General features: G+C 40.3%; 1 protein-coding gene across 12 annotated transcripts in view; it reads left to right on the forward strand.

The window, feature by feature from the left end:
- SHANK2 (SH3 and multiple ankyrin repeat domains 2) overlaps positions 1-24,506 on the forward strand; it is a 693,215-nt gene that overhangs the window by 489,759 nt on the left and 178,950 nt on the right. For 11 of the 12 annotated variants that reach the window (XM_073658796.1, XM_073658795.1, XM_073658798.1 and 8 more), the window contains one exon: positions 18,806-18,881. In XM_073658796.1, coding sequence (XP_073514897.1) covers positions 18,806-18,881 — 76 coding nt within the window. Of the gene's footprint in view, positions 1-3,089; positions 3,609-18,805; positions 18,882-24,506 lie in introns of those variants that run through there. The other variant, XM_073658806.1, reaches the window with a different exon arrangement.

Consider the following 24,506-nt stretch of genomic DNA (forward strand, 5'->3'; position numbering starts at 1 on the left):
ATTGTCTGTAGTAGTCACCGCTCATCTTATGACACCTACTCCTGACATCGCTCTGTCAGCACAAAATGACTATTCACAGGACCTCCCTATCTTCTATCTTCTTCTATCTTCTATCCTCTATTGCAGGACCTCCCTATCTTCTATCTTCTATTGCAGGACCTCCCTATCTTCTATCTTCTTCTATCTTCTATCCTCTATTCACAGGACCTCCCTATCTTCTATCTTCTTCTATCTTCTATTGCAGGACCTCCCTATCTTCTATCTTCTTCTATCTTCTATTGCAGGACCTCCCTATCTTCTATCTTCTTCTATCTTCTATTGCAGGACCTCCCTATCTTCTATCTTCTTCTATCTTCTATTGCAGGACCTCCCTATCTTCTATCTTCTTCTATCTTCTATTGCAGGACCTCCCTATCTTCTATCTTCTTCTATCTTCTATTGCAGGACCTCCTTACCTTCTAGGTTTCCATCTATCTCTGGCTCCTATAAAGTCAGAGCTGTCAATCAAGGAGAAAGAGGGCGGAGATAGCTGCAGAGCAATTAGATGGGAAGGTACACTGAAGTATTTGGCCACGCGCCAAAGGTGCACTCGAGTGTGCCTGTGCTTGGTTTGAGCAGTTATTTTTCACTGACAGACTCCCTTTAATACAGCTACAAAAGTGTTGCCGAGCTAGAAATTAATATTTCTACGTGCATTTAAAATATAAATATCTACAATCTGTCCATTCACTAGTATGCACTTGGTCATTGACACTACACTGTACGGAGTTTTGCCATCTCTGCTGTACCCCAGCTCGTTTAGTCAGTTGATCGATGGGGGTGTCTGAACTCAGCCCCTCACTTATCTGATTTTGCAGACCTATTCTAAGGTTAGGTCAGCAATGTTACAGAGGAATCTGTCACTTGCGCAAAATATTGACTTAAATACCTTGCAAAAATCCCTTTTCTTGCTATTTTTCTCTGCGTCGATACATTGCAGACACAATCACATTTTGTTGCTTCTCGAGCGCAGTATGTGAAATCTCTGCTAATAACTGAGCGTTTCTTCAGTCTTCTCTGGGGGTGTGCACTTTCTCCCCTCTCTCCCAGACACTGCCAATCACAGCTCAGTAGCATCTTAGATTGCTAGATCGGCAGCTAAGCTGTGATTGGCAGTGTCTATGGTGGGTTAAAAGCGCACCCCCCCCCCAGAGAAGACTGACGAAACGCCCACTTTATTCTTTAAGCAGAGATTTCACATACTGTGCTTCAGAAGCAACAAATGTGAATATCTCTGCAATGGAGCGACGAAGCGCAAAACCGTAAAAAATGTCAGAATCAGCAAAGCTGAAGGATTTTTGCAGGGAAGTTAACTTTTTTTTTTTCCTCTTTATAGCCACAGGATACACCCTTAATGGGAATGTCATTTTTTTTTTAATTGTTGCAGATTATTATTACTGCCTAAAATAAAAAATGTTTTTTTTTTTTTACCTCCTGAACCGCCGCTTATCATCCACTTTGAGCCCTGAGCTGACATATTGTCGTTGTGAGATTTTTTTTTCAGTGAACCCCCCCCCCCCAAAAAAAGGTAAATGACATCTCTTTTTTAATGTTGTAAAATAACATGGTAGAACTTAATACTATGTTAAAAAAAATCAGGAAAGTATCCAAACATTTTAATAACCGGCTACATGAAGCCTGGAAAGCTGCAGTTCTCTGGCTCACACAGAAGTCTGCCCCTTTTTTCCCGTAGAAGTTGCTCTGTTCCTGTGACTTTCTCTGAGCTGAACAATGGATCTTTGCCCGGCATAGAAAGCCGTCACCTTGGTAGAAGTTACACTATTTAAATGCATGTGACGTAAACCCGTCCGAAGATGGACGATGCTTAGATATACTCCGTTTGTAGAGTTATTCATCTGCATTTAGAAGCCGCTCAGTCTTATTCTAATCACAAAAGCGCACAGACAACCTTATCATCGATGAGGAATTGTCGGCCTGATTACAAAAAGTGGAAGACATTGATCTTTTTAGTCATTTCAGAGGTCGGTGGAGTTCTCAGGACTCTGACCTCCGCGAGTCATCAGGGCTACAACAGGGTCACAAATTATTAAAGTTATTTATAAAACTTAATAAAAATTATTGAAAAACAAATTACTAAAAAGCTACGCTTTAAGTTTACCATAGCAACGAGAACTTTTTCTTTAAAGCGCACCTCCACTTTTGATCGTTCACCTGACCAGTCTTAGGGTACAGTCATTTTGGTCACATTTGTGACTCTGTTCCAGAACTGATTTATTATCAAATTGAGTCTAAAAATTTATCTTTTGAGCTTTTATTTTTTCGAAATCTGAAATAAAATATCTCACAAGACTACACTATTGTTTTTGTACTTCAAAGATGGATGCAGCCAGAAATAAAAGCTCAAACAGAGTCTAAAGTTGCCGTCTAAAAGTTTTATTATCCGTTTGATAATTAAAGCCTGTGGTTCCATCGAGAGGTATGACCAAATTCCATTTTTTTTTCTGGGGTTCAGGTGGAACCATGTTGTAGCAGAAATGTAGTGTGAACATACTCTTAGATGCTGGGAGGAAAGGTACCACCCGTTTAGTATAATGCATGGGTTCTATTCTAAGTATTTGGACTCTTGCACAATACTTTGCAGGCGGTGGACGATTGCTACAGCAGTTGTACCACTCAGGCTGCGTTAGTACATCTTCCATACTGCGTGGTTGGGTCAGGTGAAGGATCAAAATTTCTGGTCTGCTGCTGTCCACTTTGGGTCATGATTTGCAATGGAAAGGATTAATTCTTCCACAAGATAATTCTGGTCACAAGATCACTAGTTCTTATGTCATCATGGTCAAAAATTGCAAACAACAAGGGCAGGGTCCAGAAAAAAAATATTTGCATTGATCATTGTCTGTTTGTAAAAAAATATATATATATATATATATATATATATATATATATATATATATATATATACAACAAAGTGCACGCTCTGCCATGTAACTAATAGAGGGATTGAATCATTTTCTTATCCTCTCTAATGGCATGCGTAATTGCTCCAGGTTTTCAGGCGTCCTTCACCCGCACTTATTTCGATTAGTGACTGATGCATTTCCATGGTAACACACAGCAGAGAAAGAACCCGTTGCTAGAGTGTGGGCACAGAGAGATGTGGTCCTTATTCTGAGCTTACAACTTGTGTAAAATAACACATTCCTCCTTCCGTGGCTCTTTTTATTCCCCTTCCTGTCCCGAAAAAAAGGAGAGAAAAAAAAAAAAAAAAAAAAAAAGGAATCGTGCACCTCATGTGCTCTGCTGACTTTTTAGCATTGTTCATTTTTGTATCTTTTTGTATTTTTTTTAATTCTGTTTTGCAAAAAAAAACAAAACAAAAGGAACACGAGCCTGTTTTTTTCCGTTTGCCCGTGTGGATATTACAGGACTTACAAAGTTTAATCAGCAGAATGTGGGAATATAATTGATGAAGTGATGTGAGGAGCGGCAGGGAAGAGGGGATCCCTCGGAATGTGTGGTCCCGACATCTCCGTGTGAGATGGTCACATCTAGCTTGGAAACTATGGCAGACAGTTCCAAATTCAAGAAGAAAGTGCATTTTGGAGGTACTGTAGGACGTGTCTGTGTGTCTGATGTATTTTTTGTAGACAATATACAGAGAGGAAAGTGTGAGGGGATTTACTAATTTTGTAATTATTTTTATTTATTGTTTTTGTATATATATATTTTTTTTTATTACTTATCATTTTATGCACTTTGCAGGTTTTCTGTGCATAGTCATATTCTGTATCTATTTTACCTAGATCCTATATGTTTAGTTTCCTTTTTTTTGTATGGTGTTTTTGTTTTGCACCTTTTGTGTTTGCTGGTTAATTCACTACTGATTTTCCTTGAGTGAATGAAATCCCTATTTATAATGAACGGAGTAGACAGACAGCTGTCAGCAGCACTGGAGATTGGGTAAATAGGTTATATCTTTATATGTCTGATGCTGTCATTCTCTGTGCACACTTTAGTAAGTGCATCGATCTAAGGAGCAGTACATGTGGTTGCACTAGCACCGGGGAGTGTGTCTGTGTCAACCGCCGGCTCTTTTTGTGAACCGCACATGTAGTGGGGGTTCTGCTGGACTTTATACCCTCTTAATTTCTCTGCTAAATGTCTTGAGTGGGTTAATGGTGGTCATTGGGGGCAGCCAGCAAATATATATTCCTATCTTTTGATTGTTCTGCCTCTGTAGAACTACCAGTCTCAGCAAGTCCTGCAATCCAGAAGTGCAGCAAGCTGCTGAAGAGTAACAATAAAGGGATGTACATACAGTTATTATGTAGGCGTTTCCTTGTAGGGGGTTGTTGTTGTTTTTTTGTCGTGCACAATAGAAAATTAAAAGACAAAAACGTGCGTTTAGTAGCAAACTAAAAGAAATGTGCATTTCCTTTGCATATTTACACATTCCAGATTTATTGTACTGGACCGTCTTATTAGAATTCTGTAATTTTTTTAGCATTTTTTTTTTGTCTGCCTTTTTTTTTCTGAATTTGCTATTGAAATCTCTCATTTTTTGGGAAATGAAGGGGCTGTGCTTTCAATCCGCAGCCTCATGCATCCCTTCCCGTTTGGTAATTAAAGGCTTTGGTACATAATTATAGGCCACTGAAAGACAATAATGGCATGTACATGAGCGGTCCGTAAGGGTCTTATCCAAGCGAAGCTTGGAAATTTGAAGAATTAGGGCAAATGCTGTGGCAAAATGTGTCATTTGCCGGAAGAACAAAGTAGCGATATAAAAGTAACACTCAGAACAAAACTGATACATTGTCATATGTCTGGTGAGAGGATGATACATGACAGCGGGATTACAGATCAGGAATGATTGGGCGGTCTTATAGAGAGGAAATTAACCTACATGAGACGGTCACATTGAAAAACGGAAGCAGCATGATTGATATACAGATCAATAGACTTTAATCCATTTTGTGAATGGAAAACACTTATTTCGGTAGAGCATTTTAATATTTATGTGGGACATGTGAAAAGCCTGATAGATGAACACGAGCAGCCAAAGCAGAGAAAACTCAGTCTTTATTTTTGTATGGAAGCTGGAGATCAAATTCCTTATAGAGTAAACTCTGTTTTATTCGGCCTGGATGCAATCACGCTGCATATTTTCACTGCAAAAAATGCATCGGTTATCTGTAACTTCAAAAATCAAGTAAAAATGCAACGATTTGTACCACAATTTTAGATAATTGTGGGGAAAAAAAACACAGCACAATTGCATTGTATGCATTGTGTTGCAAATATGGTGATGTGGATTTTTGAGGCTGAAAAAGCCAGATAAAGTTTCTAATAAAAAAAAAAAAAAAATTGCAAGTGATTTTTGGCACGATTTTGTAAGAACACATGTTTTCTTAAGCTGTTTTGATGCATTTGGTTTCCAGTATCATCTCTATGCTGATGACACCAATTATACAGTACACATCATCTCCTGACATCACCCCCACCTTAATGCAAAATACTAGAGATTTGTCTGTCTCTAACACTATGTCCTCCCTCTATCTAAAACTGAATCTCTCCAAAACAGAACTTCTCCTGTTTCCTCCCTCTACTACCTACCTGTACCCAATATTGCTATTTACTTGGGTGGTTCAACCATAACTCCCAAGAGGCACACTTGCTGTCTTAGGATCATATTTGACTCCGAACTTTCCTTTATTCCCTATATCCAGTCACTCACTCGCTCATGTTACCTGCATCTTGAAGGGGTTGTCCACTACTAGGACAACCCTTTCTTAAACTAAATGTTCAGCCTCAATAAAATTAAAAAAGTCTATACTCCCCTCCCGTGCTGACTCCGTTCCAGCGATGTCAGCTCTCTCGGTCCTGGGGCTGTGATGCGGTGGAATAACTCGTGATGCCCATCACCCAATCAGCGCTGGCGTCAGTGGCCCCACCTTCGGACAAACTGAACACGAAGAGGAAGTCTGGGATCAGCTGCAGCCCTGGATTTTGCCTTTTCTCACCTCTGAAATGCAAAAACACTTACTGTCGCTCTTATTTATTCTCGTCTGGACTACTGCAACTCTTTACTGATCGGTCTCCCTCTAACTTAACTTTCTCCAATCCGTCCTGAATGCGGCAGCCAGGGTCATATTTCTCTACAGCCGCTTCACCGATGCCTCCAGCTTGTGCCAGTCATTACACTAGTTACCCATTCACCACAGAATACAATACAAACTTATCTCTCACCCACAAAGCTCTCCACAGTTCTGCACCACCCTATACGTCATCCCTCATTTCTAACACCCTCCTTCTGACCTTCGTTCTGCAACTGATCTACACTGTGTGCAGAATTATTAGGCAAGTTGTATTTTAGAGGATTATTTTTATTATTGATCAACAACTATGTTCTCAATCAACCGAAAAGACTCATAAATATCCAAGCTTAATATTTTTGGAAGTTGGAGTGGTTTTTTTTTTAGATTTGGCTATCTTAGGAGGATATCTGTTTGTGCAGGTAACTATTACTGTGCAGAATTATTAGGCAACTTAATAGAAACCAAATATAATCCCATCTCACTTGTTTATTTTCACCAGGTAAACCAAGATCAGTGCACAAAATTTAGAAATAAACATTTCTGACATGCAAAACCAAAAACCAAAAAAATTAGTGATGAATATAGCCACCTTTCTTTATGATGACACTCAGCAGCCTCCATCCATAGATTCTGTCAGTTGCTTGATCTGTTTTCGATCAACATTGCGTGCAGCAGCCACCACAGCCTCCCAGACACTGTTCCGAGAGGTGTACTGTTTTTCCTCCCTGTAGATCTCACATTTTATGATGGACCACAGGTTCTCTATGCGGTTCAGATCAGGTGAACAAGGGGGCCATGTCATTATTTTTTCTTCTTTTAGACCTTTACTGGCCAGCCATGCTGTGGAGTAGTTGGATGCATGTGATGGCGCATTGTCCTGCATGAAAATCATGTTTTTCTTGAACGATACCGACTTCTTCCTGTACCACTGCTTGAAGAAGTTGTCTTCCAGAAACTGGTAGTAGGTCTGGGAGTTGGGCTTCACTCCATCCCCAACCCGAAAAGGTCCCACAAGTTCATCTTTGATGATACCAGCCCATACCAGTACCCCACCTCCACCTTGCTGGCGTCTGAGTCGGAGTGGAGCTCTCTGCCCTTTACTGATCCAGCCTCTGGCCCATCCATCTGGCCCATCAAGAGTCACTCTCATTTCATCAGTCCATAAAACCTTTGAAAAATCAGTCTTTAGATATTTCTTGGCCCATTCTTGATGTTTTATCTTATGTTTCTTGTTCATAGGTGGTGGTTTTTCAGCCTTCCTTACCTTGGCCATGTCCCTGAGTATCGCACACCTTGTGCTTTTTGATACTCCAGTAACGTTGCAGCTCTGAAATATGGCAAAACTGGTGGCGAATGGCATCTTGGCAGCTTCACGCTTGATTTTCCTCAATTCATGGGCAGTTATTTTGCGCCTTTTTTGGCCAACACGCTTCTTGCGACCTTGTTGGCTATTTGCCATGAAACGCTTGATTGTTCGGTGATCACGCTTCAAAAGTTTGGAAATTTCAAGACTGCTGCATCCCTCTGCAAGACATCTCACAATTTTGGACGTTTCAGAGCCCGTCAAATCTCTCTTCTGACCCATTTTGCCAAAGGAAAGGAAGTTGCCTAATAATTAAGCACACCTTATATAGGGTATTGATGTCATTAGTCAACACCCCTCCTCATTACAGAGATGCACATCACCAGATTTACTTAATTGGTAGTTGGCTCTCAAGAATATGCAGCTTGGAGTAGGACGACATGTATAAAAAGTATCATGGGATCAAAATACGCATTTGCCTAATAATTCTGCACACAGTGTAAGACTAACATCCTCCATAATCCGAACCTCACACCTCCGTCTCCAAGACTTCTCTCGTGCTGCTCCAGTGTTCTGGAATACACTACCCTAAACTATCCAACTAATATCTAGCCCCCATATTTTTAAGTGTGCTTTAAAAACACATCTGTTTAGACAAGCCTATCCCCTCTAGTCACTAACCTAACTCTCCCCTGTTCCCTCCTTCTAAATGTTAATCATAATCTGCTCCCCCCTATTCATCTGTCTCCATATCCTCCATGCACCCAATAGCACACAGTAACTGCACTCAGACAGATCCTGACTGATGACCGCATCGTGCAGCCTTATAAGAAAACCCTTATTATTATAATGATGGCTGGACCAGACATAACAGCACGTTCTACCTATTGTGCCCCCAATATTTTTTTATAGATTGTAAGCTTGTGAGCAGGGTCCTCATTCCTCCTATAACTGCTGAGCTACAGGTGCATCTCACTAAATTAGAATATCATCAAAAAGTAAATTTATTTCAGTTCTTCAATACAAAAAGTGAAACTCATATATTATATAGAGTCATTACACACAGAGCGATCTATTATATAGAGTCATTACACACAGAGGGATCTATTATATAGAGTCATTACACGCAGAGGGATCTATTATATAGAGTCATTACACACAGAGGGATCTATTATATAGAGTCATTACACACAGAGGGATCTATTATATAGAGTCATTACACACAGAGGGATCTATTATATAGAGTCATTACACACAGAGTGATCTATTTCAAGTGTTTATTTCTGTTAATGTTGATGATTATGACTTACAGCCAATGAAAACACAAAAGTCATTATCTCAGTAAGTTAGAATAATTAGCAAAAAACACCTGCAAAGGCTTCCTAAGTGTTTAAAAAGGTCCTTTAGTCTGTTTCAGTAGGCTCCACAATCATGGGGAAGAGTGCTGACTTGACAGATGTCCAGAAGGCAGTCATTGACACACTCCACAAGGTCCCAGAGTCTGGAGGAAGAGTGCAGAGGCCACAATCCAAGCTGCTGGAGGTCTAGTGTGAAGTCTCCACAATCAGTGATGGTTTGGGGGGCCATGTCATCTGCTGGTGGAGGTCCACTGTGCTTTATCAAGACCAAAGTCAGCGCAGCCGTCTACCAGGACATTGTACAGCACTTCATGCTTCCCTCTGCCGACAAGCTTTATGGAAATGGAAATGTCATTCTCCAGCAGGACTTGGCCCCTGTCCACACTGTCAAAAGTACCAATACCTGGTTTACACACAACAGTATCACTGTGCTTGATTGGCAGCAAACTCGCCTGACCTTAACCCCATAGAGAATCTATTATAGAGAATCTATGGGGTATTGTCAAGAGGAAGATGAGACCCCAGACCCAACAATGCAGACGAGCTGAAGGCTGCTATCAAAGCCACCTGGGCTTCCATAACCCCTCAGCAGTGCCACAGGCTGATCCCTCCATGCCACAGGCTGATCCCTCCATGCCACAGGCTGATCGCCTCCATGCCACATTGCCGCATTGATGCAGTAATTGATGCACAAGGAGCCGACCAAGTATTGAGGCATTTACTGAACAGACATTTCAGTAGGACAACATTTCGGATTTTAAAATAATTTTTCAAGCTGTTGTTATGAAGTATTCTAATTTACTGAGATAATGACTTTTGTGTTTTCATTGGCTGTAAGCCTTAATCATCAACATTACCAGAAATAAACACGTGAAATAGATCCCTCTGTGTGTAATGACTCTATATAATAGATCCCTCTGTGTGTAATGACTCTATATAATAGATCCCTCTGTGTGTAATGACTCTATATAATAGATCGCTCTGTGTGTAATGACTCTATATAATAGATCCCTCTGTGTGTAATGACTCTATATAATAGATCCCTCTGTGTGTAATGACTCTATATAATAGATCCCTCTGCGTGTAATGACTCTATATAATAGATCCCTCTGTGTGTAATGACTCTATATAATAGATCCCTCTGTGTGTAATGCCTCTATATAATAGATCCCTCTGTGTGTAATGACTCTATATAATAGATCACTCTGTGTGTAATGACTCTATATAATAGATCTCTCTGTGTGTAATGACTCTATATAATAGATCCCTCTTCGTGTAATGACTCTATATAATAGATCCCTCTATTGTGTAATGACTCTATATAATAGATCCCTCTGTGTGTAATGACTCTATATAATAGATCACTCTGTGTGTAATGACTCTATATAATAGATCCCTCTGCGTGTAATGACTCTATATAATAGATCCCTCTGTGTGTAATGCCTCTATATAATAGATCCCTCTGTGTGTAATGACTCTATATAATAGATCACTCTGTGTGTAATGACTCTATATAATAGATCCCTCTGCGTGTAATGACTCTATATAATAGATCCCTGTGTGTAATGACTCTATATAATAGATCCCTCTGTGTGTAATGACTCTATATAATAGATCACTCTGTGTGTAATGACTCTATATAATAGATCCCTCTGTGTGTAATGACTCTATATAATAGATCCCTCTGCGTGTAATGCCTCTATATAATAGATCCCTCTGTGTGTAATGACTCTATATAATAGATCCCTCTGTGTGTAATGACTCTATATAATAGATCCCTCTGTGTGTAATGACTCTATATAATAGATCCCTCTGTGTGTAATGCCTCTATATAATAGATCCCTCTGTGTGTAATGACTCTATATAATAGATCACTCTGTGTGTAATGACTCTATATAATAGATCTCTCTGTGTGTAATGACTCTATATAATAGATCCCTCTTCGTGTAATGACTCTATATAATAGATCCCTCTATTGTGTAATGACTCTATATAATAGATCCCTCTGTGTGTAATGACTCTATATAATAGATCACTCTGTGTGTAATGACTCTATATAATAGATCCCTCTGCGTGTAATGACTCTATATAATAGATCCCTCTGTGTGTAATGCCTCTATATAATAGATCCCTCTGTGTGTAATGACTCTATATAATAGATCACTCTGTGTGTAATGACTCTATATAATAGATCCCTCTGCGTGTAATGACTCTATATAATAGATCCCTGTGTGTAATGACTCTATATAATAGATCCCTCTGTGTGTAATGACTCTATATAATAGATCACTCTGTGTGTAATGACTCTATATAATAGATCCCTCTGTGTGTAATGACTCTATATAATAGATCACTCTGTGTGTAATGACTCTATATAATAGATCCCTCTGTGTGTAATGACTCTATATAATAGATCCCTCTGTGTGTAATGCCTCTATATAATAGATCCCTCTGTGTGTAATGACTCTATATAATAGATCACTCTGTGTGTAATGACTCTATATAATAGATCTCTCTGTGTGTAATGACTCTATATAATAGATCCCTCTTCGTGTAATGACTCTATATAATAGATCCCTCTATTGTGTAATGACTCTATATAATAGATCACTCTGTGTGTAATGACTCTATATAATAGATCCCTCTGCGTGTAATGACTCTATATAATAGATCCCTCTGTGTGTAATGCCTCTATATAATAGATCCCTCTGTGTGTAATGACTCTATATAATAGATCACTCTGTGTGTAATGACTCTATATAATAGATCCCTCTGCGTGTAATGACTCTATATAATAGATCCCTGTGTGTAATGACTCTATATAATAGATCCCTCTGTGTGTAATGACTCTATATAATAGATCACTCTGTGTGTAATGACTCTATATAATAGATCCCTCTGTGTGTAATGACTCTATATAATAGATCACTCTGTGTGTAATGACTCTATATAATAGATCCCTCTGTGTGTAATGACTCTATATAATAGATCCCTCTGTGTGTAATGACTCTATATAATAGATCCCTCTGTGTGTAATGACTCTATATAATAGATCCCTCTGTGTGTAATGACTCTATATAATAGATCACTCTGTGTGTAATGACTCTATATAATAGATCACTCTGTGTGTAATGACTCTATATAATAGATCCCTCTGTGTGTAATGACTCTATATAATAGATCCCTCTGTGTGTAATGACTCTATATAATAGATCCCTCTGCGTGTAATGACTCTATATAATAGATCCCTCTGTGTGTAATGACTCTATATAATAGATCCCTCTGTGTGTAATGACTCTATATAATAGATCCCTCTGTGTGTAATGACTCTATATAATAGATCCCTCTGTGTGTAATGACTCTATATAATAGATCACTCTGTGTGTAATGACTCTATATAATAGATCCCTCTGCGTGTAATGACTCTATATAATAGATCCCTCTGTGTGTAATGCCTCTATATAATAGATCCCTCTGTGTGTAATGACTCTATATAATAGATCACTCTGTGTGTAATGACTCTATATAATAGATCCCTCTGCGTGTAATGACTCTATATAATAGATCCCTGTGTGTAATGACTCTATATAATAGATCCCTCTGTGTGTAATGACTCTATATAATAGATCACTCTGTGTGTAATGACTCTATATAATAGATCCCTCTGTGTGTAATGACTCTATATAATAGATCACTCTGTGTGTAATGACTCTATATAATAGATCCCTCTGTGTGTAATGACTCTATATAATAGATCCCTCTGTGTGTAATGACTCTATATAATGTATGAGCTTCACTTTTTGTATTGAAGAACTGAAATAAATTAACTTTTTGATGATATTCTAATTTAGTGAGATGCACCTGTATGTGTTACGTTGTATTGTTTTTATTGTCTGTACCTGTCTCTGCTTATTGTAAAGTGCTGCGGAATATGTTGGCTCCATATATATTATTTCTTTTTAGTTGTGTGTGGACCCCAGCCTTCCATCAGTGGGCCAGCAACCAGGCGTACATTCCTTGCAGTGGAGCATGAAAGATTAACCAAATTTAGTAAGGGATGGGCACCTCTCAAGGAGTTTAGCACATCTTACTCCAGCGCACATGTCATTAAGACTGGCATACAAAATTATTATTGTTTTTGTTTAAAGTTAAAAAAAAAAAGGGCAACACCTGGAGCATACTGCTGTTTTTTCCTTCTTATTAAAAAAAAAAGCTCAAGCAAATCCTCAAAAGAATAGATACAAAACAGTTATGAAGGTAGACTCTTCAATCAAGTACTAGGCTTTTGTTTTTGCTCTTGTAAAATTCACTTTTTTTATTATTTAAAGTAAAGGAAATATTTCTATCTATTGTCGACATTAACTTGAAAAGTTTAGCTCTCGCCCTTACTCCAAAGCTATTTCATATTTGCATGGGTTGATTGGCTGAACGAGCGTTAATACGAGGGCTCCTTCTTGATTATTGGCTGGTGTAAACATGCCACCAATTAGTCAACAAGCAAGCTCATTCCTCAGCTAATTGGATTGTTTATTTGGGCCATTGAATCATCATGTAACCAGGGGACGTCCTGCTGACAATATGCAAACTTAAGGCAGAACAATAGTATTAACAGTTGTTCTGTCCCCATGCAGTTTGCCGCCTGCTTGTCATGCATTGTCACTTTACCTGGGTCACGTCAATGCGCTTACTATTCAGCTGGTGCAGGCACTGTGTACATACATTACATTACTGATCCTGAGTTACCTCCTGTATTATACTCCAGAGCTGCACTCACTATTCTGCTGGTGCAGGCACTGTGTACATACATTACATTACTGATCCTGAGTTACCTCCTGTATTATACTCCAGAGCTGCACTCACTATTCTGCTGGTGCAGGCACTGTGTACATACATTACATTACTGATCCTGAGTTACCTCCTGTATTATACTCCAGAGCTGCACTCACTATTCTGCTGGTGCAGTCACTGTGTACATACATTACATTACTGATCCTGAGTTACCTCCTGTATTATACTCCAGAGCTGCACTCACTATTCTGCTGGTGCACTCACTGTATGAATACATTACATTACTGCTCCTATAATGATCCTGAGTTACCTCCTGTATTATACTCCAGAGCTGCACTCATTATTCTGCTGGTGCAGTCACTGTGTACATACATTACTGATCCTGTACTGATCCTGAGTTACATCCTGTATTATACTCCAGAGCTGCACTCACTATTCTGCTGGTGCAGTCACTGTGTACATACATTACATTACTGATCCTGAGTTATATCCTGTATTATGCTCCAGAGCTGCACTCACTATTCTGCTAGTGCAGTCACTGTGTACATACATTAAATTACTGATCCTGAGTTACATCCTGTATTATACTCCAGAGCTGCACTCACTATTCTGCTGGTGCAGTCACTGTGTACATACATTACATTACTGATCCTGAGTTATATCCTGTATTATACTCCAGAGCTGCACTCACTATTCTGCTAGTGCAGTCACTGTGTACATACATTAAATTACTGATCCTGAGTTACATCCTGTATTATACTCCAGAGCTGCACTCACTATTCTGCTAGTGCAGTCACTGTGTACATACATTACATTACTGATCCCGAGTTACATCCTGTATTATACTCCAGAGCAGCACTCACTATTCTGCTGGTACAGTCACTGTGTACATACATTACATTACTGATCCTGAGTTACATCCTGTATTATACTCCAGAGCTGCACTCACTATTCTGCTGGTGCAGTCACTGTGTACATACATTACATTACTGATCCTGAGTTACCTCCTGTATTATACTCCAGAGCTGCACTCACTATTCTGCTGGTGCAGTCACTGTGTACATACATTACATTACTGATCCTGAGTTACCTCCTGTATTATACTCCAGAGCTGCACTCACTATTCTGCTGGTGCAGTCACTGTGTACATACATTACATTACTGATCCTGAGTTACCTCCTGTATTATACTCCAGAGCTGCACTCACTATTCTGCTGGTGCAGTCACTGTGTGAATACATTACATTACTGCTCCTATAATGATCCTGAGTTACATCCTGTATTATACTCCACAGCTGCACTCATTATTCTGCTGGTGCAGTCACTGTGTACATACATTACTGATCCTGTACTGATCCTGAGTTACATCCTGTATTATACTCCAGAGCTGCACTCACTATTCTGCTGGTGCAGTCACTGTGTACATACATTACATTACTGATCCTGAGTTATATCCTGTATTATACTCCAGAGCTGCACTCACTATTCTGCTAGTGCAGTCACTGTGTACATACATTAAATTACTGATCCTGAGTTACATCCTGTATTATACTCCAGAGCTGCACTCACTATTCTGCTAGTGCAGTCACTGTGTACATACATTACATTACTGATCCTGAGTTACATCCTGTATTATACTCCAGAGCAGCACTCACTATTCTGCTGGTACAGTCACTGTGTACATACATTACATTACTGATCCTGAGTTACATCCTGTATTATACTCCAGAGCTGCACTCACTATTCTGCTGGTGCAGTCACTGTGTACATACATTACATTACTGATCCTGAGTTATATCCTGTATTATACTCCAGAGCTGCACTCACTATTCTGCTGGTGCAGTCACTGTGTACATACATTACATTACTGATCCTGAGTTACCTCCTGTATTATACCCCAGAGCTGCACTCACTATTCTGCTGGTGCAGTCACTGTGTACATACATTACATTACTGATCCTGAGTTATATCCTGTATTATACTCCAGAGCTGCACTCACTATTCTGCTAGTGCAGTCACTGAGTACATACATTACATTACTGATCCTGAGTTACATCCTGTATTATACTCCAGAGCTGCGCTCACTATTCTGCAGGTGGAATCATTGTGTACATACAGTGGATGAAATAGAAAATTGGTGACGTGTTCAATATTTAAGTAAATGTATTTCTAAAGGTGCTATTGACATGAAATTCTCACCAGATGTCTGTAACAACCCATCCGATCCACAGAGGCAAAGAAACCAAACCATAGATGTCCATAAATTAAGTTACATGTAATAATGAGAAAGGACACAGAGAAAAAGTATTGAACACATGAAGAAAGAGAGGGGCAAAAAAGACAAAGTCATGAAACTATCTTAAATCTATCAGTAATTAGAAAGCAATCCTGCCACTTAGTCAAAAATATCAGTTGATTTCACTAAAGGCTTATAAAAGGTGTCTCATTACCAAGGTGCCACACAAGAAACATCTTATGATCTCACATCTCATGATGAATAAAACCAGTGAGCTGTCTCAGGACCTTTTCAACCTTATTGTTGCAAAACATACTGGTTGCATTGGTTACAGAAGAAGTTCTAAACTACTGTAGGTTCCAGTGAACACTGTTGGGGTCATAATCCGGAAGTGGAAAGGACATTTCACTACAAACCAGCCACGACCAGGTGCTCCCACCAAGATTTCAGACAGAAAAGAAAAATTATTGTCAGAAGAATTGTACAATCGCGAAGAACCACCTGTGGCGAGCTACTGAAAGACCTTGAATCAGCAGGTATAATTGTTTCAAAGAAAATAAAAAGTAATGCAATCAACCTCCATGCCCTGTATGCATGCTCACCATGCAAGACTTCATTGCTGATTAAAAAGAATGTTCAAACACGTTTAAAGTTTGCTCAACAACATTTAGACAAGCCTATGAAATACTGGGAGAATAAACTCTGCTCAGATGAGACAAAAATGTAACTCTTTAGATCCCATAATACACACCATGTTTGCAGGCCAAAAGGCACTGCCTATCACCTCCTAAACACCATACCAACAGTGAAGTTTGGTGGTGGGAACATCATGGTGACGGGCTGTCTTTCAGCATTCGGCCCCTGCAAACTTCATATAATTGAAGGACGTCTGAATGGATAAATGTACCGAGACATTCTTGATAAAAATCTGCTGCCATCTACCAAGATAATGAAGATGAAATGAGGGTGCACATTTCAGAAAGACAATGAGCGCAAACACACAGCCAAGAAAACTCTTCTTGGTTTCAGAGAAAGAAAATAAAGCTGCTAGACTGGCCGAGCCGATCACCTCACCTGAATCCTACAGAAAATGTATGGAAGGAACTAAAGCTCAGAATTCTTAGAAGGAGCCCACGGGACCTTCAGGAGGTGAAGAGTGTTTGTGTGGAAGAATGGGACAAAATTACATCTGAGCAATGCCTGCGACTAGTTTCTCCATATAGGAGATGACTTGAAGCTTCATCACCAACAAAAGTCTTTGTACAAGGTATTAATAAAATTTCAGTAAGCGTGTTCAATACTTTTTCCTTGTGTTATTTGTCAATATTACACAACTTAATTTATGGACATCTATGGTTTGATTTTTTTTGCCTGTGTGGATTGGATGGGCTGTTACTGACATCTGGTGAGAATTTCATGTCAATAGCACCTTTTGAAATAGATTTACTTAGAAAATTGTTGATATATATAACCCATGTGAGACACAGGGGGGTTGCTTGCCACTTTACACTGACGCCAGGGTCTGTACACTAAGCAGCTGACATGTAGGCCCGGACATGTGCTCAACACAGACAGGTGCAACCTACCAGTCAGGATCCCGGGAAAGATGGATAAAGGCTTGACACATGTTCCTGACCATATAGCATTTTGGGCTTGAACACACACAGAGACTTGTGTGTACAATATCCTGGGTAAGCCGCTGAGACGTGTTACTTTAGCTTACCGTAACCCAAATGGACAATTTCTTTGTAACTACTTCAACTATTATGGACAATCGAATAAACCTCTATATTTTTTTTTTATAAGAATTATTTTGATTTGTTCTTTAAAGTATCACATCTGGTAAGAAGTCCTGTATAAATAAATATACAGAATAAGTTATATTTAACATAGATATGTCATAAGTGGTGCATTCGATTGCTACAATGAAAGCTGCCGTTTTATTTAGGCTGTACCATTACTTCCTTATGTAAAAACAATCTGTCAGGTTCCCTTTAACACATAGTATTTATTTTATTGCTTTCTGTCACTTTTCTCTTGGTCTTTGCTGCCGATTTGGTTCTGTGACAAAACACTGGACTGTGACAGATTTTAATTTTATCTGGCACCAAACCGAACACAGACATTTACCATGCGGACCTGGAAAAGGCGATTTTGTAATTAATTTTTTTTGCTCGTTAATTAGCTCAAAGGGTTTCAGTAGATTGCTTGTAGTTTGGTGGAATGATACATATAGGAAATCAATAGGGGAGTCATGTGCCGACTGCAGGACCAGATGCATCATCTCTGAATATTCGCTGTGTTTAATGTATTACATTGATTGCTCGTTAATTTAATCGGGCAAAGGACATAATAAATGTTAATTACTGGACACTCAAGACAAATAACTAGATTCTACGGATTGTTGTTTTTTTCCTGCCCTGGGGTCATGTATATGTTGAGGAGGTGAAAATCCTTCATTAGCTGCTTATATTCAGACCATATAGGAAGGGTGCAGTGTTTTGCCATTTACAAGGAAGCAGAGCTCCGCTTTTAGGACGTGTAATGTTTTATTGCACCGTGCGTCACATTTTGTTGCTGACTTTTCCCCATTACAATGGGAAAAAAAGTTATCATAAAACTGTCCTACAATGCAATTCTAGAAACAGCGTAAAAATGACTGCAGAATTAGATGCATTACACTGTTCTTGTTTTATATCCTAGATGTTAGAAACAAATAAATACTGTAGATAGACAGATGTGAGAGAGGATAGATAGATAGATAGATAGATAGATAGATAGATAGATAGATAGATAGATAGATGTAAGAGAGATCAATGTTAGCGAGACGGATATGACATGGATAGAGATATGAGAGAGGTAGATATAGGATTCTAGATTGATAGATACAGATAGACGATAGATATGAGAAAGATCGGAGACATATAACGAGATATGTTTGTATCCATATAATTACAATATGAAATGTGACAAGATAATGATGTTAATTGGTTTCAGAATTTTCCTTTTTCCTTTTCAAGAAACGCGGACAGACAGGACGAAAAAATTGTTTCGACACTACACTGTTGGTTCCTATGACAGTTTTGATGCTTCCAGGTAAGACATGTTAATTGTGTTTTAATTTTGCAAATTTTTGGATTGTATTTTCCTCGGTGATGTTATTTATGGGGAAATCTGACAAGAAAAATGTATCGCCTATCAAGAGAATATTATGTACACTGGATCGGATAGGCCATGTATCCTCTGGAACCCTCAAATGCTGGGAGAACTGGGGTCTTCTGAGCCCACCATTTAGCTGTAGCAGTGACATGCTATAATGGGCACAAACTGACCTGTTTTTCCATTAGATAGAGGGCTCTAAGGATGCCCCCTTCCCCTGATTATTGATTGTTAACCTATGTTTCATTTGCATGGAGTTTTACTGCCGGGGAGGAGCAGCATGCAGCTTACGGGGCAAACGGCAACTTTTGGGTAAATGAGCAAAAGTGATCCATTCTATAGATTTTGCTTCCCGTTATGTGTATTTCTCATTTACTTTGTACTTTATGCCTGTTTTTATTGGTATACAATAGTAACATTCGCTAGCCTGTGACAAGTAGCCCTTTGCTTTCTGATCTCCGGTTCCCCATTTATAGCAGTTTATCGATTTGTTGTGCAAAACTTTTTATTTTCCAAGTGATAATTTGGTGATGCTGCGCCCTTGTTTGTCCTGACATATATTAAAATTGTATGTAAATGTTTTGCTAGTGTCTTCCTAGTTATTGCACTTGAGACTGTTTGATTCCAGCGCCTGAGACTTTCTTATAGATGGGAAGTTGGAGGTAGTTCTTTTTATTTGTTGCGTCGTGGTCTCTGCATTATTGGTGCAGTTGATTTTTGTTTCAACTTTGTGTTTATTAAACATTTTTCATAAAAAAATTAAAAAAATACATTGTCATTCATTTTGCAAACAAATGAAGTACAGTCAGAGTGGAGAGACAATGACATGGAAAATAAACCGTAACAGTAAAGGGAGTAAATATATAACTCTAGAGTTCTCTCTTCGGTCTTGAAATGAAACGTAGGATGTAAACAAAGTTCCACATGGCACGGTGAATATTCCTCACAAGTATACAATACCTGTCATTGTTACAGGTTAGTGAGAGTCCTAGTAGTGAACTTCCAAACATGGAAGGGTTATAAGCGGAAGCGTTCTCTAAACAGGTCCCATAATCCCCATATTTTTTCGAAACCATCTCCAGTGTTGCGTAGGTTTGCAGTCATTTTTTCCATAAGGTGGATGTCGCTTATTCTAGTGTGAAGGTCCGATATCGTGGGAGCAATGGGTTTTTGCCAGAATAACGGGATCAGACATTTAGCAGCCGTCAGTAAATGCAATAATAATTTACTTTTTTATTTTTCTAGTCCTCTAGGGGGGAGGTTCAGCATGTATATATGTGGGTCTAGGGGTATATAAACCCCAAGGACGTCATTTAGCAACTGCTCCACTTTTTCCCAATAGCTCATTATCCCTGGACATGACCAGAATATGTGGAAAAGGGATGCCCCATTGGCACCACATCTCCAGCAACCATCTGGGATGGTATGATTCATTTTGTGAAGTAGTTCTGGAGTATGGTACCAGTGCATCAAGATCTTTATCTGGTTTTCTTTATAAAGGGTGTTGACAGAGGATTTGTAGGCCCGAGACCAAATCATTTGCCATTGTTGGGTAGTTAGCGTATGGCCTAGCCAGCTTTCCCATCTGGACATGTAGGAGTGTTGCACATTAAGTAATGGGGTCGGGGCTTGCAAAATAGAATATATGTCTGAGATTAGTCCTTTGGTCGAGGGGACGCCGGCGCATAACTGTTCAAATCTAGATGGGGTGAGGGATTCAGGTGGGCCAAAATTAGATCTGAAATAGTGGATTATCTGCTTGTATGGATAGAATAAGGTTCGTGGTAGTTTGTATTTATCGGCTAGATCAGTAAAAAGTTTAAATTTCCTGGTCAGAGGGTCCACCAGATCCTTAAAACAGAAAAGACCTGCATTTGCCCAGGTAGCAACCATTCCTGCTGAGAAGAGATGTGGTAGATGTGGATTATACAGGAATGGGGTCAGGAAGGATGTATGGGGCGCTAGCTGAAATTTCATCCTCGAGGATCTCCAATCTCCCTGGTGAATGCCATAGGGCCTAAAAGTGCTGTTGTGGGTATGTCATTAGGTGGACCCCATATCAGGGACGCCGGGTGGTAAGGGGCCAACCACAGCTTTTCAATTTCCGTCCATTTATTGTAGGCGAGAAGTTTTGACCAGGAGGGGATATGGCGCAAGTTGGTCGCGTAGTAGTATTTAACAATATCAGGGCAATTTAGTCCTCCTTGCGTTTTAGGGGCACATAGTACCGATCTAGGAATACGGTGGCGGCCAGAATGCCAAATAAATCTTAATAGCATGCATTGGATTCTTTTAAGCGTACCCATAGGTATTTTAACTGGGATAGTTTCAAATAGGTATAAGAATCTGGGCAATATAGACATTTTAATTGAGGCTATTTTTCCCAGGAATGAGATTGGTAAAGAGGACCATTGTTTAAGGCGTCTCTCGGTATCTCTAATTAATGGGGGGAAGTTTGCCTTGAACATTTCTCCATATCTAGGGGTGATACGTATACTCAAGTATTTAATGGAGGACAAACCCCAGGCAAATCTATATGATTGCTGTAGGCAAGTGAGTCTCTGTTCCGTGATGTTAAGCGGTAAAGCTTCAGTCTTTCCCGAGTTTATTTTATATCCAGACAGTTTAGAGTAGACATCAAGTGTCTTTTGCAGATTAGGGAGAGATATTGAGGGGTTCGTCAGGGACAGCATAACGTCGTCAGCAAAGAGGGTAATTTTAAAGTCTTTACTCCCAATCCGGATCCCCGTGCTGTCTGGGTTAATACGGATCTGGGCTGCCAGGGGTTCAATGCGGAGTACATAGAGTAAAGGGGAGAGAGGACATCCCTGGCGAGTCCCATTACGTATGAGGAGACGTTGGGAGTGGGCATGAGGCAAACGGACAGTTCTTCAGGACAAGAGTAGAGAGCCGTAAGGGCGGTAACAAAGGGCCCTGACAGGCCAAAATGGCGTAGGGTAGAAAACATAAACGTCCAATCCAGCCTATCGAAGGCCTTCTCTGCGTCTAGGCCTAGAAGAAGTGCCTCGTCACCTCTTCTATTCACTACATCTATCAAATCCAGAATGCGTCTCGTGTTATCTCCTGCCTGACGGAAACGCACGAAACCCACCTAATCTTTATGAATTAACTGCGGGATTCAATCTCTCCGCCAGGATTTTTGTAAAGATCTTAAGGTCAGAATTAAAAAGACTGATAGGCCGGTAGCTCGAACACTCCACAGGGTCCTTGCCTTCTTTGGGGATTACCGTGATATAGGAGTGGAGCATAGCGGCGGGGATTGGACCTCCCTTTAGAAAACTGTTAAATAAAGCAGCCATATGTTGTGAGAGTAGGGACACATAGGTTTTATAATATAAATACGGGAGACCATCCGGTCCGGGGGTTTTAGAGGTAGGTAGATTTTTAATCGTTTCTTCAATCTCCTCAGTCGAAACTAATCTATTGAAATCTAACAGTGCGTCAGGGGGGAGTTTAGGGAGACGGCATGAGGTCAAAAAGTCTTCTAAGAAAACGTCTGCAGGAGGAGAGGAAGGAGGTATAGTAGGAGGCAAGGAATAAAGGGCAGAATAGTAATCGTAGAAGGCACGAGCCATCCCGTCAGGGTCGTAGTTTATGAGTCCCTGGGAGTTTCTGATACCATATGGGGCATTCGTGTACGCTTTTTCCTTTAACTGTCTCGCTAAAATAGTATGAGCTTTGTTCCCATATTCATAGTACTTTTGACGGGAGAAGCGTAGGAGCTTTTCCACCTTTCTCAGGGACAGGTCTTTCAATTTAGTTCTGAGGTCTATCACTTCCTTCAGGTCTCTGAGGTTGGGTCGCGCAATGAGTTTGACTTCGGCGGATTTAAGCTTAGCTTCATAGACAGAGTGTTGCAGTTTAGCATCTTTTTTCAGAAGGGAGGATAGCGCTAAGCACTCCCCCCTGAAAACTGCTTTATGCGCTTCCCACAGAGAAGTGAGTGAAGGGGCCGTAGGTGCATTTTCAGCAAAATAATGTAAAAGGGATGTCTTCAGGATGTCATTCGTCATGTTATTTGTCAGAAGGGATTCGTTAAACCGCCAGTGTGTAAGTTCCGTCCGGGTGGATGAGATCTCAAGATCCATCGTCAGGGGAGCGTGATCACACCAAGAGATAGTCCCTATAGTCGCCCGCTTCAGGAATCGTAGCGTCATCACGTTACCAAAAAAGTAGTCTATTCGACCATGGGACTGATGAGGGTGGGAGTAGAATGTAAGTTGCCTAGCTGTCGGGTTATCTACCCTCCACAGGTCGTAGAGTCCGTGTTTACGTAGTAATCTCCGGAATTGCAACGAGTCGTGTACACTTCTCCGATGTGAGTCAGGGGTGGATCGAATGTAGAGTCTGTCAGAGTTATCAGAAAAAGCAAGATTAAAATCCCCTCCAATAATGTGCATGCAATTCCGGTCAGGATTGAGTTTATTCAGGACAGAAGTGAGGAAGGATATCTGACCGGTATTAGTGGCGTATATATTGCATAAGAGAACCTGGATACCGTCAGTGTCTCCCATAAGTATTATGTATCGCCCTAGTGGGTCTAGACAAGTAGTCAGGATCTGGAGTCTACAGTGCCGGGAAATCAGGACAGCTACCCCTGCCTTTTTCGATTGTGAGGATGCCGAGTAAGCTCGGGGAAACCAGTTTTGTGCAAATTTAAATGTTCCAGTGTTAGTCAAATGGGTCTCTTGTAGAAATATGCGAAAAAAAAAGAAAGGGCGCATGTGTAGACTCACAGGGCTATTCATATAATTAAAAAATACCAGTGCACTCACCTCTGATGGTTGTGTACGTCTACACAACCAAGATTAAGCGTGTGATTTAATGAGGCTCCGGGTCACCTCTATTTGTAGTACCGTCCTGTCGGTGTTTGCCTCACAACTCCATGCTCCTCAAGTGGTCACACGATCCTACCGGACCAAATACCACATCACCGCAGGTCCTCAGTAGTTTAACCCGGAGGCTGGATAACCGCAGGTCCTCAAACATCCAAATATGCCCGGCTGCTCCTGCCGCTTTGGCTCCGTATGGAGATATTTCACATGTAAACAATGGTGCATCGGTCTCAGGGAGCGCCAAAGGAATACTGGACAATTTAATAGATGGCAACCGACCTTTATTCTTCCTCCAATACTACTGCCACAACGCGTTTCAATGGTCTAAGCCGTCTTCATCAGGTGGGGTACACGGGCGTTTTTTACTTCTTGAACAAGATTTTGAAAGTCCTTTTTTGTGGGGAGATTTTGAATGTATGCCCACCAATCCCGAGGGGGTTGCATTGGGGTGGAGGAATTAGTGGCTTGAAGAGGGGGTGTAAGATCACAAATATGAACAATGTCTAAGAGGGACTCATGCTGCGGAGTAATAGCCTCTGTGCCAACCTCTCCGTCCTTGGAAGCATGCCAGTGTTGGGGAGTCAGTTTAGGGGCTTTAGGTCCTCTCTGTGGCCTGGGGGGATCCAGGAAAGCCCTCTCCTGCTGATGCAAAGGATGGGCTTCCCCTGACAGACTGGGGGCAGCTGAGGAGAGCAATGGTGGTCTG

This window comes from Phyllobates terribilis, unplaced genomic scaffold, assembly GCF_046119375.1.
Source record: "Phyllobates terribilis strain yellow unplaced genomic scaffold, ASM4611937v1 Scaffold_13__5_contigs__length_258822181, whole genome shotgun sequence".
NCBI lineage: Eukaryota > Metazoa > Chordata > Amphibia > Anura > Dendrobatidae > Phyllobates > Phyllobates terribilis.